The sequence below is a fragment of the Mytilus galloprovincialis genome, chromosome 2, assembly GCF_965363235.1.
Source record: "Mytilus galloprovincialis chromosome 2, xbMytGall1.hap1.1, whole genome shotgun sequence".
Taxonomy (NCBI): Eukaryota; Metazoa; Mollusca; class Bivalvia; order Mytilida; family Mytilidae; genus Mytilus; species Mytilus galloprovincialis.
The window spans coordinates 3237530-3256394 of record NC_134839.1 but is presented as its reverse complement, the minus strand read 5'-3'; the positions used below and the strand labels follow the sequence as shown (position 1 = coordinate 3256394).

Here is an 18865-nt window from a genome sequence, read left to right as displayed (position 1 = left end):
CGTATCGCTATTTGTTGTCATACCTGGACAAATCGAAGGTTCCTTTAAAAAAATTGGCGACATGGCAGAAAATGTTTGACTCAACAATTAAAAAGGAATCATTGTATGACGTCAATAGTTCAACAGTCAAAATAGCAATACGGTCTATTGGAGTCGAAAAAAAGACAAAATATATTTGAGAGTGACAAACCTGTAAAAGATGATAACACATCAGAGATTAATTAAAATCTTGAAAAACATAAAAAAAAAAAAAAATACACAAATATATGTCTGTGTGTCTTTTTCATTTTCTGCCATGGCGGTGTCCATTCATTTTCTACATGTGAGTTTGAATGTCCATTTCTGTAATCTCTCGCCTCACTGATATGATTTGTCCGTAAAAAAACCCACATATCATGGCAATTTGACCTTAATTGTTTTTTGTAAACTTATCGGTAATGAAACTGTTCTGTTAATGTGAAAACGCCTTATGTTCATCATTCCTTGTTGTTCATTTAAACAATCAATAAATATCAAGTGGTTGGACTTAGTTCTTGAAAACCACTTTAAAATTCAAATGCTTTTTATCTGTGTAACCCACAAGAACAAATTTTTTATCAGTTATGACTTAATCTAAAGTCCGATATAGGTGTAAGACGCCTTTACTCGTGCATTCAAGTGATAACTGATGCAAACTGTTTGTTCAATATTTAAAATATAAAATATCAAGTGGATTTATTTTAGCAAGACTGGTACGAATTTATATATGTTTTGTTTAATTTTTTTAATATAAAAAAATTGTTACTGAAGTAAGGGAAGTAAAAGAGCACACAATTTCAACAATATTTTAAAATCTAGGTACCTTTAAATCATTAAATCGTATGCCAAATAAATGACAGAAAACATTTCGTTGTAACTCCCAAATCATAATTGTAAATATACTAGTATATTGGTAGAAAACTGACTACGTGTTGAACATTTTATTTGTTTACTATTTATATGCAAATGTGATTATGTATGACGTAAACCAATGCATGGAAATACAATTAATAATAAAAAAAAAATCCATTTCCCTCTGTTTTTTTAATACAATTATAGTCTTTGTATGAGATTGATACAAGGATACATTAATCTGAAAGGAAAATATTGAATGAGGACAAAGTCAGGGGTCGATATACTTGTTTGGGTCGATATATCATGTACTGAACTCATATACAGGCTATTATTGTTTAATTATTTATTTCCGACCATAGTTGTATCAAAATCGGAAGTGGATTATATTCTCCTTTTCTTTTTTCGATAATTTAAATTGTTGGAAATTATATAGCTAACATAGGGTCACTTTAAAAATAAAAACATGTTAGTTGTTATTTCAATATTTTCAACGGTTTTTTTTTCTGAATGTCTTATGCATTTGAAGATTTTTTCTATAAATAATCGACCATAAATAAATACTTTTAACAATATTTTGAAATTCACTAGATGACGTCACGAGTTATATCTGTTATAAGATATTCTAAAAATAACCTTGCAATATCACTTTTGCTATTCGCCGATTTCTATATACCTACAAAAATATAGATTAACATGTGACTATCCCTGAACGAATCAAATAGGCAAAAATATACGAATTAATAATATTGTAATTTATCCGTTAGAAGCGCTATTCTCGTAATGTATTCTATAATAAGACGGCAAGTATAATCAAAGGGAAAATTTCATCGGCTTATATAAAAAAATCTTATGCGCTTATAATTTGTTTGTGTCACTAGTTTGCACTACATGAATACCAACTATCATAAAAGTTGAATTTAAAAGAAAAGAATAAGGCTATTTTTGTCCTACTCTATAAATTTTATTTCTTTATTAAAGCAATGAATGTCATCACATTTGATAATCGGCATTTACCGCATATTTGATGCGCGTTTGAAGCCTGGTTTGTTTAGTACAAGAGTTGTTAGGATATACTTCATAAGGTAATGTGTCCTGATAAGACGCCAAATAATCATTCATAAATGGACATACAAAAGCATATTTTCTTTAATATGCGTTATATGCAACACTAAAACAGAAGATATCATTCTTGAGCGTACTTCCTGGCAAAAGATGGACAACTCCTACTCAAATGTAGTACTTAATCTGGATGATTGTAAAATGAATAAACCGTATTGGTTTGTTGAAGGGTTTATGGATATGTTTACATCGAGCTAGAGAATAACGGTTAAACTTTATTACATGAAGAACAACGACCGACAATTTAAAAAAAAAATTAAATAAAAGTAGGGTGAAAAAGTATGTATATAACTGTGAAAAAAATTCGAATTAGGAAATACAATACAGATTCAAGAAATGAATAATGAACAGAAAAAGATATCATCTAATTCCAGAACAATGTAATAGTTAATTATTTTCGTGAGGTTTGTACAGAAAAATAGAACCATAATTTTCAAGGGTGAATGTCCCATATAAACAAAAAAATAAAGAAATAATGGTTCACAATCGAAACTCTCGTTTATTGTAAAAGCAACGCATATATTCAAAAAGTTATTCACTTTTTTGTAAATATGCTGTATTTCAAATAATCAAATCAAATAAAGTTCGCAATAAACAATACATTTTCATTATGATTACATTTGTTAAACAATAACCAGATGCAATTATTATCAGATGAAATCATTTAGTTTTTACAATATTTGCTGGGTTAAAATTAATCCATTCTCAACTTGTGTAGTCATAGAATTAATGATAAGAAGTAATTACTGCATGTTATATTTTCAAAATGTTTGAACTCAGTCTTTATTAACTTAGCTTATACATATGCTTTTAACTTCCATTTAAAACATACAAGACTCAAACTTACTGTGCTAACTTGCTATTGAAATGTCAAAATATGAAAATATGCACAGATTCATGAGTACTGAATATATCTCTTAACAAGTTTGCATTTAAAAAATGATGTTGCTTTTCCAGAGTGTTTTATGACAGACAATAGAGTATGGACACGTTCTTTCTTTTTATGCTGGTGAGTTCCAGCAATATATATTTTATAAGTTATCATTGTTTACTGGTGCCACTTACAATGAATTATTGAATGAATAAATGGCAATGATACCCAACCTGGAAGGAAATCTATTTTTTAAGATACCTTTAGCGTTTTGAAATATATCTAAAGTTCTGTAGCCATAAAGAAAGTAAACTTTGCCTGTCCGATTAGAAATAAGTTTTTCATTTATCAACGGACAATATAAGACAAGTTAAATCATTTGTTGCAGGAAAGGTCTAAAAGAAAATATTGGTTAATTTATGATACATACATGCATGAGAGGTAATTTTAAAAAAATATTGTACGCAGGTCATGATTATAAAATAAGTTGAATATCAATAAGTAAAATAATCTTTTATTCATAGTTACAGCATACAGTGCATTCTTTCGATATTCATTGTCCTGTGGGAAAACAATGGCATATGAGGGCAAGGGCTAAATGTGGAATTAGTAGATATTATACCTGCTTATTAAACCACATAAAAGGAATATACAAAGAAAGTTGTAACGGACCGGACTGGGGACGAAGAGGTAAGGATGTTGAAAGTGAAAGTATATGATAACTTCTTACCAAATGAATGTACTCTAAAAGATATATTTAAAATTCAATAGGTATATTTACTCCTTGTTTCCTGTATAATGTTTTTTTTTCAAAATTAAACTATCCGTCAGATAAACAAATGTGCACAAAATTAATTCGAAATCAAGATCACAAGTACAAACACATAATTAGGCAAAAGAAAGAAAAACTCTATCCCAGTAGCATTCCATGTTCAATGAAAGTAATTGTATACCCCACAAAACGTTTCTCGGCAAAAGGAATCACTGTCCGTCCGTTTGCATATCTTTATATCATTGACAAATATAATTCAAATATAATAGAGAGGGATACTTCTATACGATGATGTGTTAAAAGAAATGTAATCCCATACTTACTTTTCGGATGAGGGATAATCAAGTTAGTGTGGCGGGGTATTACTTTGTTAATTCAAATGAATGAAAATAGGAACAATATTCTGGAAACAATTTATTTATAGCTAGTGCATACCTCTACTATATTTCAATCTTTCTTTGAAGTGTCAGGAATTAGGGTTGAAAACTGTAGGATGGGTTGATATTACAAATTTACCTAGATCCTTGAAACTTATCAAACATACATTTTACATATAAACAAGCAGATCAGAAAAATACTTTTTTACATTTTTTACAATTGCCATTGTGTTAACTTGAGCCTGTTAAGATTAGAGTGGAACTTTGCGGATTGGTATACGTCGGTGAAACGAAAGGGAGGCTAAATAAACGTATGTGCGGCCATAGATCAGTTATCAACCTCAATGCTAACGACATTCTTGACCAGCATTTTAATCAGCTTGATCAGTTTATTTTCAATCTTTGAGTTTGACTGTTCCTCTGGTATCTTTTGCCCCTCTTTTAAATAAACTTGAATGATCTGTTATTTAAAGATATCAAAACTATACACACGCAACACTCAAAATATTGCCTCCCCAAGATGATGCAACCATAAACTGTTGTTGAATTTGTGAACAGGATTATGATATAATCAATATGATAAAAAAAAAAACGTAATTTAGGTCTTTCTTATTTTCTGTGGAAATACCTATTGTATTTGTTCGGATTATTGGTATTTCCACTTTTTCATGGAAAGACCTATGGCTTTTGTTCTGATTATTAATTATATATTGGAGTCTGATTTGGGGTAAGGAATTTGGTACCGGCGTGGTCGGCGTAAAAGACATAAACCTCATATCTTTATCAGTCAAAAACAATAAAAATTCCCATGCACTGGGCGAAATAGTAAACCCTTTTCACATGTCGCAAAGACAAACAAATCCAAAAGCATATCAACAAATTTAGTGTTTACGGGACAATCACTTTTTCTACTTCTAAAAATCAAAGTCATATTGACCTCGCCATTCGAGCAGTCTCACAAGTAAATACGAAGTCTTCGTAATAACACGTACATAAGCTGTAATGTTTTCTGAAAATGGGGGTTGCATATCAAAGAATTGTATCTGTTATCGTCCATGAAATGTTGAAAACATACAAAGAACATCCTCTTTTTCTGGATAAGTATAATAACTATAATACTGAACTCCGAGGAAAATAAAAAGCGCCAACACATCAAACGAATGGATAAGAACTGTCATATTTCTGACTTTGTACAGGCATTTTCCTAAGTTAAAAAAATGTGGATTAAACCTGGTCTTATAGCTAGTTAACCTCTTACTGTAATGACAGATGTGTAAAAAAAAAATGTAAAATAACAAACATACTGAACTCCGAGGAAAATTCAAAACGTAAAGTCCCGAATCAAATGACAAAATCAAATAATAACACATCAAACGAATGGACAACAACTGTCATATTCCTGACTTGGTACAGGCATTCTCAAATGTAGGAAATGTTGGATTAAACCTGGTTTTGTAGCGCTAAATCTCTCACTTGTATAACAGTGGCGTTAAACTCCATAATATTTATAACGATGTGTGAACAAAACAGACATACTAGGTAAAATTGTCAAAATAGGGATATAGCCATCATCAACATGTCACAATCTCAAACAGAACAAAAACAAACAAATAAATAACAAAGAAGCACAGAAAAGGAAATATAAAATTTAACAACCACATACATAATATGTAAAAATGTCAAAAATAGGGGTACAGCAGTCAACATTGTTTTATAATCTTAATCATTATAAAAAGCAAAAAATATAACAAAGAAGCACAATCCAGCAATCATAGCTTTTAACAAGTTTCACTGAACCTTCTATTCTAACTAATTGCCTTAGTTGAGCTTTTTATTTCAAACAGTCTAGGTTCACTTTTTCAGGGAACTCTTCTTAAAAATATATATATATGCATTTCAAGTCTGTTTATCTTATTTGAGAGTATCCTAATATACTTGAAATTGATACATCATATGGTTCATCATCATATTTGTTTTTCATATGAGTATGAGTGATTTTCTGATTTCGAACACGTGGCTTCAATTTACACGTAAAAATACATTTCTGTACGAATTATTTTTCATCTGATTTTTTTCAATTAGCTTTTCCCATGATACAGTTAATTTTATTCTGTTTTTTTTTTAATTCAGGACACAAACTTGTTATAAACGGCGACAACTTAGATAGAGCCCAATGTTTATATGATAGATATCAACCCTTCCATTTTGACACAACTGAAGAAAGTCATTGTGTTTATAAGAAAGACATGTGCAATAACGAAGGACAGGTTGTCTACAACAAGGGATCGGCAGTGCAAGACAGAAGATGCAGATGTGATCATACAAAAGGTTATTCATTTGTGAAATCAACCAGAAAGGACGTTTGCTCTTGTAGTCCAACATATGATGACTGCTCATGTTACCACACAAGGTGCAAGAAAGGTTATATTTTGTCACCAGGTAAAATAATACAATCTTTGACATTATGTAACAGTCATAAATTCAAAATTAATGCGATAAACTCTACATAATGTTCGTTAGTATCATTGATGTAATTGTTCGTTATAGATGGTTAACCATTGTATCTAAAGAATAAAGTATAGAAAGTTGACAGGAAAAAAAACGTGACTCGTATGATATGATTTCTATCAACACGATTTGGAATATGGAAACTAAATATGATCGCAATACAGATGAATTTTTCTTAGGTCAACTTTGTCTGAGAGAGTGCCAAAATTTTACTTTTAATTTGAGTATATGATGACTGAAGAGTAATAATTGTAACATAACATGAACATTAAACATTAACGTCTTGTTAAAGTAAAATCACAAAAAATATCACACTCGGAGGAAAATTCAAAACAGTTACCAATATCAGTGCAATTAATTAGTATTACGTAAGCTACGTGAATATCTTCCATCTTGTACGCTTGCGACAAAATGATTCAATTACGACGTACTTCCACTCTAACACCCAAAACAAAAATAAGTATTAATTTAATATTATTGCATAATGATTTTAAAACTGTGTCAAATTTTGAAATAAAATAACGAAAATATCTATCATCAAGGAAAATTTACGTCGGAAAGTGCCTTATCAAATGGTAAAATCAAAAGCTCAACCACATCAAACGAATAGAAAACAACTATCAAATTCTTGACAGGCATTTTCGAATATAGAAACTTGATAAATTATTGGTCTGGTAGCTATGACAATGTTTCGCCTGTCGAACAAGTTCATTCTGTTCATTATTTTTGGTTTAATGCTTTGTTTTCAGCATGGCATATTCATTTTGTTTTGTTTACTATAATGCTTGTGCTATTTTGTGCTTATTGTAGTTACTTAAATTCACATTGTGTAAATTCACATACCAGACATAAACATTGAAGAATATAAATATCACGTCAGTATAGCCAAAGCAGAAGTGTTGTATCACGTTTTCTAAACAGTTTTAAGGTATAAAAAATATAAGCAAAAAAGGTTAAATCATAAAAGATTAAAGTTCAAAATTCAAAATGGAAAGCCCCTTAACAAATGGCAAAATCAAAAGCTCAAACACATCAAAGTGCATTTCTAATACCTCAGACATAGGTTTTAACGCTATTAATATGCGCTTTGTCACTCTATTTAATAACAATCGTTTCATTCTGGTATATTCAATTGGATACATATATATATAACTACTATTGTATAATTTAGTAATGCTCGATTTACAATCCAGATTTCTTCGAAAAGACTAAATGATCAAATCGAACTTAAAACCCCTGTTGCATCAGATAACTTGCAATATGTAGTTTACTTGTGTAATCAGGAAACCATCAGGATTTAAATTTCAAAGATTCCTTTGGAAAGAACATTTTTTTTTTGTCACCATTTACTATATTTTTTCAATCTTTGAACGACTTTAAGATTCGTATGATAATATTGAAATAGGTATCAGATCAGCAATCGATCAACTTGAATGTTATTCAGTTTAAGATAAAATTAACTATTTTAAATACAAAATGATTTCAGATTACTTCTGTATACTTATTGATGAATATTCCAACCAAAGGTTTCTCTGCACAGATGTGCCAGTAGCAAAGTAAGTATGCACTTAGTCCTGACAATGAATTTTGGACCACTCTACGTGCACGAACCGTACTTAACCGATAAAAACACAAACAATTTCGATACGTTTTAACGATTTACCAAAAAAAACACAATCAATAAGTTAATTCAGGCACACACGATTTGCAAATATGAATCGATCCCTTTATTCAGGCATAACAACTTAATGCTTAAAATTGTGAATACAAAAAGGTGAAATATTATGAAACACATGCGCAAGTGAACCCAGTTAGTATCGAGCGAACAAAACTCCAAAATACAGAGAATTAAACAAAGAAATGGGAACATAAAACTCGTTCTGAATGTTAAATGGTATAAAAAAAATCATTATGAGAAATTTAATGTTAAGGTTTTTCAATGTCTACCTTTAATGTATATAATAAATTTACAATCGTTGTTTCTTTTGATTTCAATGTCACCATTATCCTTAAACCTTTCAAATTAAAAGATAAAAAACATGTTAGAAATTTAATAGAAATTGAATAGGAATTTTAAAGTAATATTAAGATTACAATTTCTTTAAAGATTCCAGAAAATCTTCTTATGGTGTCATACCACCAATCACTCCCTCAAATTTAAATTTGAAAGTAGGCCTACTCGGACAAAAAATAGTGCATTTGATGTCATTGTTCACCTAAACTAACCAACAAATTTGCAGAAATGAAACTTTTGTTGAAAGAGAAATATATTAAGACCATTTTGAGCCAAAATTTACCTGTCTATGAGTTTGCATTAAAAATTGAGGATTAATGCGCTCCATAGTATACTAATTTAAGATTTCCAGAAAACCAGGGGTTATTTTTAGTGGTACCTCCTTTCGGAAGCTCTCTTATTTCTTATATGATTTTGAATGTATGTTGAAAATTGGCATGCAGAAAGGTGACACCTGTAATATTTAGGATATACCTAGTTTCTATGAAGTTAAACTTAAGGTATAATATTTAGAAAGCTGTGAAAATTGCAAAATTTGGTTGAACAGATAGGGACTTTTAATTGGTGGTATGACACCTTATCAATACATATCAACTTACTGAAATTTAAGTCTGGATACGCAACATGTTGAAATGTTTTATTCTTCCCAATTGTGAATATTTATACCCATGTAGCAACATGCAGCAGCGCCTGCGTATGAAGTATACATCTTCCAGTTGATACGATATTCTAGCGCCTGCATTTCCTATCAAGATACGCTAAATTGATCCGTGACAATTGAACTGAATATCACATTTATATATATATAAAACATTCACATTTTTCATCGGACAAACTTGTTTGTGTCCTTTTAATTACATTCTGATACGGACAAAAAGTAAAAAAAATGTCTAATGTTAAATTTATACGCTGGATTAGGACATATGACATCATATTGGTATATGTAAAAAGTAAAATCACAAAAATACTGAACTCAGAGGAAAATCAAATCAAAGCAAAAGTACATTTAAGGAGTCTCTGATTTTTGTTTGTAACACAAAGAGAATGTTTACCATTAGACACACATGTAGGTTAAACACTTTTTGATTTAATTATCTCATTTAAATAAGAAAAAAATACTTACCCAAGGCTTGTTAACCACTATATTGGGTACCAGATAACTCAAGTTGCTATCAAACAATTCAGAAATGCGATTTATTTTTTTGCGATATTGAGAAAAATTCTACTTAATTCATTAGAAAAAATTCAAAATGCGAGTGTATAAATAAAAGCAACAGTAGTATACCGCTGTTCGAAAGTTATAAATCGTTTGAGGAAAAAAACCAAATCCTGGTTACAAACTGACCCCGAGGAAAACACATCAACTATTAGAGGAAAACAACAGAAACACTCAAGTGCAACAAAAACACACAGAAACGAACAATAAGGCAACAACTGCCATTTTCCTGATTTTATATTATTGCGATAATAAACCTGTCGCATTTATCGCAATAATTAAAACACCGCAATAATTTCTGAATTTACAAGAATTTAATTGTCATTCTTAATTAAACCTGTAATTATTTGCTTCACAGATGACGACGAATATGTTCCATTTGTTGTCGTAACTGAATTTTATCCTCCTTTCATAGAAAGTGAACTATCGAATTATATTTATTACCGAGTTTGTACTCACCTGAGCAAGGATGCTAAATGTTGTTCAGGATCTGCTTCTCTTCCTGGCAGGGTTTCCCCTGGGTCAATTATTTTTTTCGCCACCTCTTTCGCCAAATCAATATATTTTTCGCCACTTTATTATTTTTTTCGCCAAGTAACATAAATATATTTTTCGTTTAAAATTTACCTTTTTTTTCTACACCCTCCCTTAAATAAGATTATTTTGCCCCATGGTGTCTCTGATTATTTTTTCAACCTTAGTTTAGAGTCTACATTTTAATGATTAACACTAAACATTAATTTTACTTTAAAACAAAAGAATTTCTTTTAACTTAAAAAGGAAAAATATTCATTGTATTTTGAAAAACTTTCAAAATGAGGGGGCCACTGTACTTTTAATAATAAAGAAGATGTAAATCATGGATATAACAAAATTAATGGACATGTTTTGATCATATAATACCAGTATAGTTCGTAGGGAAATTTTAAAAGAAAATACTGTTGTGCCCTTTTGTACTAAGAAGTCATTTTTACTACAAAACAAAAGCTTTTATCACATGAAATTGATCCCTCATTTCATGTGTAGTCATTACATTGAAGGGTTACTCTCATTCGAAGGGGTTGTTCCCAACCTTTTGGATAGATATTTTCATAACGACAGTTTTCTTTTCTTGACCATCGTAAATGAAAAAGTTGAGACATACAACTATGCTTGAACACATGTGTCACTCAAACGACTTTATTAAAGTCAAAGGATACTTAAAGTTTTAAACACGTGCGACGCAAAGATGTAAATAAATTCTGTATATGACATTTAGCGGAAGCCATTTGACCATATCATTTTGTGAAACAATTCAATCAACACCTTTATTAATTACTCCTTTGTTGTGGATAGCTATAAAATGCAATCAGCTGATTATTGATTTTCTGTCTAAATCTTAATGATGTCAAGGTGAATTCCGACTATTGTCTGATCAGGTTAAGTCCGAGAAACTCGAAAAAAGTAAATAAACAAGATGGAGGAAAATAAATCGTTATATATATTTCTTTCGCCAAATTCTTTCGCAAATGACGAATTTTTATCGCCACAATTATTATTTTTTCGCAAATTGCGAAAATGGCGACCGCCAGCGGAAACCCTGCTTCCTGGTCACCTGATATCACTTCAGATTTTAAGTGGGAGTCGTCTTGCTCAGTGTAATGTTTTGTATGACGTGGATCAGACTATTTTTTTGTGTAGTGATCGTTCTTTGTATTTGCTATGGTATTGTTAGTTCGTTGTCGACATTTCAATCTGACTATCCCTCTATCATGTTCTGCCTCTCTTTTATGCAGAAGAACAAATAATTGCGACATTGTTTGTTTTAAAACTTGATATAAACAGTTGATTATTGACTGATATATTTTCAGAAAATATTTGCCAGACAGAATATTTAAAAAAACAAAAGAAAGACAAATTAAAGGTATGCATGCAGGTTTACTATTTTATAGTAGAAGCGAGATTGATTACATTCTGTTTTTCATAATTTGTCTAACTCAATATTCTCACTCTATGATGGTATTACATTAAATTGATAAAAAAAAACACATTATACGATCAAATGTAACTTACATATATATATATATATATATATTAAAAATTAAATACACAAAAAGAGTTTTAAAAGCAGCATTGTCTAGCGCTTTCATCCATCTTGGGACTTTTCAAGACTATGAACGTCGTTATGAACGTCGTTATGGGGAACACATTAGTATTATGACGTAACGTCATTGTTCGTAAAATATTAGTAGTATGACGCAACGTTATTGTTCATGTAACTACTAAGCATTAAGCTTAAATCAGAAAAATTAAAAGATTGGTGAAAGAATACTCAGAATCATTCACGGCTAATGAAATTGCTTATTTGTGTGACTTTACTCCAAAAGAAGCTAACTTTTATGGGTTACCAAAAATACACAAAAGTAATACAATCCAAACAGCTGTAAAACATCAGAATAAAAAGTACATTGAATCTCCCAACCCTAGCGATCTTAAACTGAGACCAATAGTTGCTGGCCCTGAATCACCAACTCAAAGAATGAGTCACTTTTTGGATCTAATATTAAAAAAGTTATGTCCGCTAATACCAAGTTACGTCAGAGATGATATAGACTTTTTGAGGTATATACCTGAAACAGTTCCGAAAAATACACTCCTTACAACATTTGATGTTACCAGCTTGTATACAAATATACCGCACGATCTAGGAACAACGGCAATAAAATATTGGGTTGAAATAAACCGAGAAATTGTCGACGGCAGATTCGATACGGAATTAATTGTAAAAGCTTTGAAAATCATCCTTGAAGGAAATATTTTTTATTTCGACGGTGAATACTACAAACAAATTAAAGGAACTGCAATGGGAACAAAAGTTGCGCCTACCTATGCCAATTTAGTTATGGCTTACTTAGAAAAAATACTATACGAAAAAGTTGGTCAGATTTTTGGACAGGAATTCAAAACTTATGTTTATGAACAGTGGAAAAGATTTCTAGACGATTGTTTCATATTATGGAGTAAATCAACAGACGACTTAGAAAAATTCCATGAAATTCTTAACTCATTGCATCCGTCAATAAAATTCACTATTGAAAGTAGTAACTTGGAACTCCCATTTCTAGACATTTTAATTAAACTCTCAAACAATAAAATCATTACGGATATTTATTACAAGAAGACAGATACACACCAGTATTTAAATTTTGAATCATGCCACCCATCACATACAAAAAGGAACATTCCATATTGTATGGCAAGACGAGTATGTTCAATTGTATTAGATAAAACTCTTCGCAAAAGAAGGTTAGAAGAACTGAAGATGTATCTCTTACAGCAGAAATATCCATTAAAACTTATAGATGACAGTATCGAGAGGACAAATAAAATGTCTACAAATCAACTAAGGACACCGAAGGAACATACAACCGATGATGATATCCTCCCGTTTGTGACTACTCATGATCCGTCATTACCAAATGCCTTCAAGTTTATAAAATCGAATTTTCCGATTTTACATCAAAGTGAAACAATGAAAAATTTGGTAACAGAAGAATCGATCATTTATAGTAGAAGACAACCGAAAAATTTGAAACGCCAACTTACAAAAGCGCGATTTGATATAGTTAAGAAGATATCATCCGTACAAATTTGTGGCGATTCACGCTGTGGAGTATGTTCCAGAGACAATTATATTTACTTAGAAATAGGCAGTACGAAATATTTCAAAAACGGTAAGAAATTTACAGTAAACGCAAATATGACTTGCAAATCAGAAAATGTAATCTATTGTATAACATGTGTCAACTGTAAAGAAAACTACATCGGTCAAACAGGAAATAGTGTGTGTGAACGGGTCAGGATCCATAAACAGCAAATACGGCAACCCGAGTACAGACAAATTCCGTTGAGCGAACATTTAGATATTTGTGCGGGAGGAAAATTCAAATTTTTCCCGTTCTTCAAATGTACAGAACCAACAGAAGAATACCGTAAAGAACTAGAAAGAAAATTTATAAAAGTGTTTGACGCCAAGCTTAATGCTTAGTAGTTACATGAACAATAACGTTGCGTCATACTACTAATATTTTACGAACAATGACGTTACGTCATAATACTAATGTGTTCCCCATAACGACGTTCATAACGACGTTCATAGTCTTGAAAAGTCCCAAGATGGATGAAAGCGCTAGACAATGCTGCTTTTAAAACTCTTTTTGTGTATTTAATTTTTAATATATAATTCTGTACACCGCTTGAAAAGAAACTTTTTTTGTATATATATATATATATATATATATTTGATTCACATCTTTTTTATACCGTTATCTAAAAGGATACCAAATCTGCAAGAAGGATCTAATCCTAACAGGGTTTTGACAATCATACCTGATATTTGTGAGATTCGCAATGCTAAAATTGAGAATGGTATGGGGAATGTGTCAAAGAGACAATAACCCGACCAACGAGCAGAAAAAAACAACAACCAAAGGCTACTGGGTCTTAAATCCCGCACCCGGAGGCGTGCTTTAGCTGGCCCCTACAAAATATGTGCTAGTTCAGTGATACTAGTAATGGACGTCATACTAAACTCCGTAATATTATATGAAAAAAACTAAAATAAAGAATCGTACAAGACTAACAAAGGCCAGAGACTTCTGACTTGGGTCAGGCGCAAAAAAATGCGGCGGGATTAAACATGTTTTTTGAGATTTCAACCCTCCAACTATACCTCTAGCCAATGTAGAAAAAGCAAACTCATAGAACTAAGCACAGAAAAAAACTCAGTTTAAAACCAGCCTGAGACCGATATCAGAATAGGTAACAAAAGAAACTAAACAAAATGACAATGATATATAAATTAAAAAAGGAACAACATGCCAGCTCCAAACCTCAATTAAACTGACCAAAAAATCATGTCTTCAACATATGAATATCAAGCACAATCTCTCCAGTTATGGATTTAGTATCATACAATTATAACATATATAGAAGAACATAACCCGTATCATGCATGCCAGTCACTGGTTTTACCATAAGAGTAGTGTATGTGGGACAGTATGACCCCTAAACCTCGGACGCGGACGCGAGCGCTATATTTGGACCTGCGCGCGAACGCGAACACTATATTTGGGCATAAACTCGGACGTTATAGTTGGACTTGACATTGGGATGCATACCTAAGGGTATGATTCGCACGAACGCCATATGTGGGCCTATGCGCGGAAGCCGACACCATATTTGGGCCTTAACGCGGACGCTAGACGCCGACACCATATTTGGGCCTGAAGGCGGATGCTAGACGCTAACGCCATATTTGGACCTTCGCGTGGACGCTAGACGTTAACGCCATATTTTGGTTTTCGCGCGGACGCTCGACGCTAACGCCATATTTGGGCCGTCGCGCTGACGCTAGACGTGGAGCTACGCGCGGACGCTAGATTCTAACGTTATAGTTGGACCTATGCGCGTACGCCGACGCTATATTTTGGCCTCTGCGAGGACGTCATAGTTGGACTTGACATTGGGATGCATACCTAAGGATATGACTCACACGAACGCCATATGTGGGCCTAGGCGTGGACACTAACACTATAGTTGGTCTTAAACCCTGATCGCTATACCCTAATGTTGGACCAGGCTATCCTCTAAGATGGACGTTACGTCACACCCTTAAAAGTGGACGGTCTACCCTCCAAACAGGACGCGAATTCTAATTAGCTAAACGTTTACCAAACCTCTAAATAATAAGTCTGTGAAACTATAAAAAAAAAAAGGAATACAAATAAATATGACTATATTTAATTGCAGTAAGATTTCTCTTTGTCTTCTTTCCAACTTTTTCTATTTAATTTGGTAAAGTAGTATCCAAACTTCATTACTACAGTGCTAACTATTCTGTACACATTTGCACTTTTTTTTAAAAACACCTGAGAAAATTTGATAATTTCGAAAATTTTTTAGAAATGTTGAAAATATGCATTTTTTCGCAAAATTTTTCAAAAAGTATACAAACTTGGTTGACATGCAATCTTCACTAAAATGAAGCTTAAACCAAGTTGTATAAATGTTACATATGAACATTAATGAAAAATGCATGATTCTATTGATAATAAGGCTCTAAAATGTGGTGATTTAGCTGATTTTTGAATGATTTTACAATGCTTAACAACCCAAAAATAGTGTGTCCGTTACCATGGCAACCACTCATATTTTCACACTCAAAATTATTTTTTGAGCAGTATTCATTTATTGCTTCTATTAGTCCAATTATAGATAAAATCTGGAACCCCCCATATATCACATGTATATGGCACTCTGCCTGGTTCTTATAAAGAGCTGTACTTAATACATCTAAATTCTGGCGCCAAAAATTCCTACGCCAACACAAATTCCTCTTTTTTTATCTTTACACGTGCATCTGTTTATAGTACCACCTACTGGATTAATTGACAGTTTATCTGATTTACATAAATAGTGTATCTTGGAGAGTTCTTACAGTTGTTATAAGCATGTCTTAGTAGTAACTATTTTAAGAGGAAGACTATTTTTTTTCAGAATTATTACAGACTTATTATTAAAAGGTTTGGTAAACGTTTAGCTAATTAGAATTCGCGTCCGTTTTTGAGGGTATACCGTCCACTTTTAAGGGTGTGACGTAACGTCCATCTTGGAGGGTAGCCTGGTCCAACATTAAGGTATAGCGATCAGGGTTTAAGCCCAACTATAGTGTCAGTGTCCACGCCTAGGCCCACAATGGCGTTCGTGTGAGTCATATCCTAGGTATGCATCCAAATGTCAAGTCCAACTATGACGTCCTTGCAGAGGCCAAAATATAGCATCGGCGTACGCGCATAGGTCCAACTATAGCGTTAGCATCTAGCGTCCGCGCGCAGCCCCACGTCTAGCGTCTGCGCGAAGGCCATAATAACGCGTCGATGTACGCGCATAGGTCCAACTATAGCATTATCATCTAACGTCCGCGCGTAGCCCCACTTCAAGCGTCCGCGCGAAAGTCCAAATATGGCGTTAGCGTCTAGCGTCCGCGCGAAGGCCTGAATATGGCGTTAGCGTCTAGCGTCTGCGTTACGGCCCAAATATTGTGTCGGCGTCTAGTGTCCGCGTTAAGGCCAAATATGGTGTCAGCGTCCGCGCATAGGCCTACATATGGCGTTCGTGCGAATCATACCCTTAGGTATGCATCCCAATGTCAAGTCCAACTATAACGTCCGAGTTTATGCCCAAATATAGTGTTCGCGTTCGCGCGCAGGTCCAAACATAGCGCTCGCGTCCGCGTCCGAGGTTTAGGGGTCATACTGTCCCACATACACTACTCATAAATGTGTTTATTTCCAATGCTTACCCTATATAAAGTGAATCAATATTAAAGCCAAAATATGCCATCTTTAATTACCTGTCCTCTGTATCGTAACTATATACCTTCAAAATAAGTAGATATAGGAAGATGTGGTATAAGTGCCAATGAGACAACTCTCCATCCAAGTCACAAGTTATAAAAGGAAACCATTATAGGTCAAGGTACGGTCTTCAACACGGAGCCTAGGCTCTCACCGAACAGCAAGCTTTAAAGGGCCCCCAAAATTACTGGTGTAAAACCATTCAAACGGAAAAACCAAAAGTCTAATCTATATTAAAAACGAGAAACGAGAACCACTTATGAATAATAAGTTAATAATAAATGGTTATAATAAGTCTGTTTAAAGGTTCCTATTTTTTATCAACTCAAATCAATACAAATATAAATTACGAAATCATAAAAAAAATGAACCTCAGATCTACCAACAAGTGTGTTTCCTTTGGTTTTTGTTTTGTTTTCTTATTATGATATAAAACTTTCGTCCTAAATCATTTACCTATCATTATATTCGGAAAATTGTGCTTTGTTCTACTTTGGAATTCTTTTTATGGTCCCACTTCTCTCCCCATCTACCAAATACTAAAATCATTCATAAATATATGATTGTAAGTACTATTAAGTCACATTTAAAATAAAACACACTTACGCTTTTTCTCAGAACTTTTCCTGTCTAAGTATAGCATTAACAACAACTACATCAAACTTTAATAAGCAATTACTGTACACAACTCATAAAAAAAATTGTTGAAATTTACAATCTGGAAGAGATGCAGACCCTGCACAAAATTTGACATTCATCTTGTTGTTCAGTCGAAGTACCAACTCGGTAATAAATCTTAATCAGTAGGTAACATTCGATGAAAGGAGGATTAAATTGCTTAAATAGACTCAGAACTAGAAAGAAAGTGTTACTGTGTACTACACAATTATTTCAAAATATAATTCGTATTCAGGCGCACTCAAATTTTTATCATATGTGTTTCTATCTACACTTAGTGTTTCCATGTGGAACATGAACCATTGAGTGAAACCTTCCACCCAGTAGCCAGTGCTCAAATACCAGCATTCATACTACTGTTGACCTGTTAATTCTGAGATATTCATCAAATCAACTGTTTCAAAATAAAAGACGGTTGCAAAAATCATTCTTTTTTTTTTAATTTTAGATTTATCAAAGAAAGTAAAATTGAAAGTATGCATTGGAGCGTCATCACTCATATTTGTTTTACTTGGAGTATTTGGAGTATTTTACTGTTCCAAAAGACGAATGAAAGACGTCAAATCTAATCCGGAGAAGGTCATAAGCAACATAATTCCAACAGGAACAAATCAGACAGAACTCGATGACATAGAAATGGATGATAGTTTGTACGAAGCAATCGATGAACGTCAACAACATACAATGCGTATTGAGACAGTGAACAATCCTACGTTGGGACTAAATGAAGATGTTAACAGTTCAACAGATGACGACGATGATCATTCAAGTTATCTCAATCCGTATAACAGTCTTCTGAAAGAACCATCTGATTATCATATATATGAGAAAATCTAGAAAAACCAAGTTTGTAAACATCATAAAGAGATGCAATTTACCAAACGACTTATCATTTTTCATGGAAAATTCAATAGACATACTGCATTGCATATAAAGTTGCTGATGTACAAGGTGAATTCAAAACGGAGAAGTACGTAAAACTGATAAAATGAAAATATCAGACCACCAATTAAAACTCCCTATCTGTTCAAACAAATTTT

The 18865-nt window shown here is 32.6% G+C and overlaps 1 protein-coding gene across 1 annotated transcript; it reads left to right on the top strand.

The window, feature by feature from the left end:
• The first annotated feature begins 628 nt into the window (after positions 1-628).
• On the top strand, positions 629-18707 carry LOC143062077 (uncharacterized). The gene is made up of 7 exons (XM_076233914.1): positions 629-731; positions 2950-3001; positions 3388-3553; positions 6143-6451; positions 8007-8076; positions 11601-11653; positions 18274-18707. The coding sequence occupies exons 2-7, from the start codon at positions 2975-2977 to the stop codon at positions 18660-18662; spliced, it is 1014 nt and encodes a 337-aa protein (XP_076090029.1). The 5' UTR covers positions 629-731; positions 2950-2974; the 3' UTR covers positions 18663-18707.
• The last annotated feature ends 158 nt before the right edge of the window (positions 18708-18865 follow it).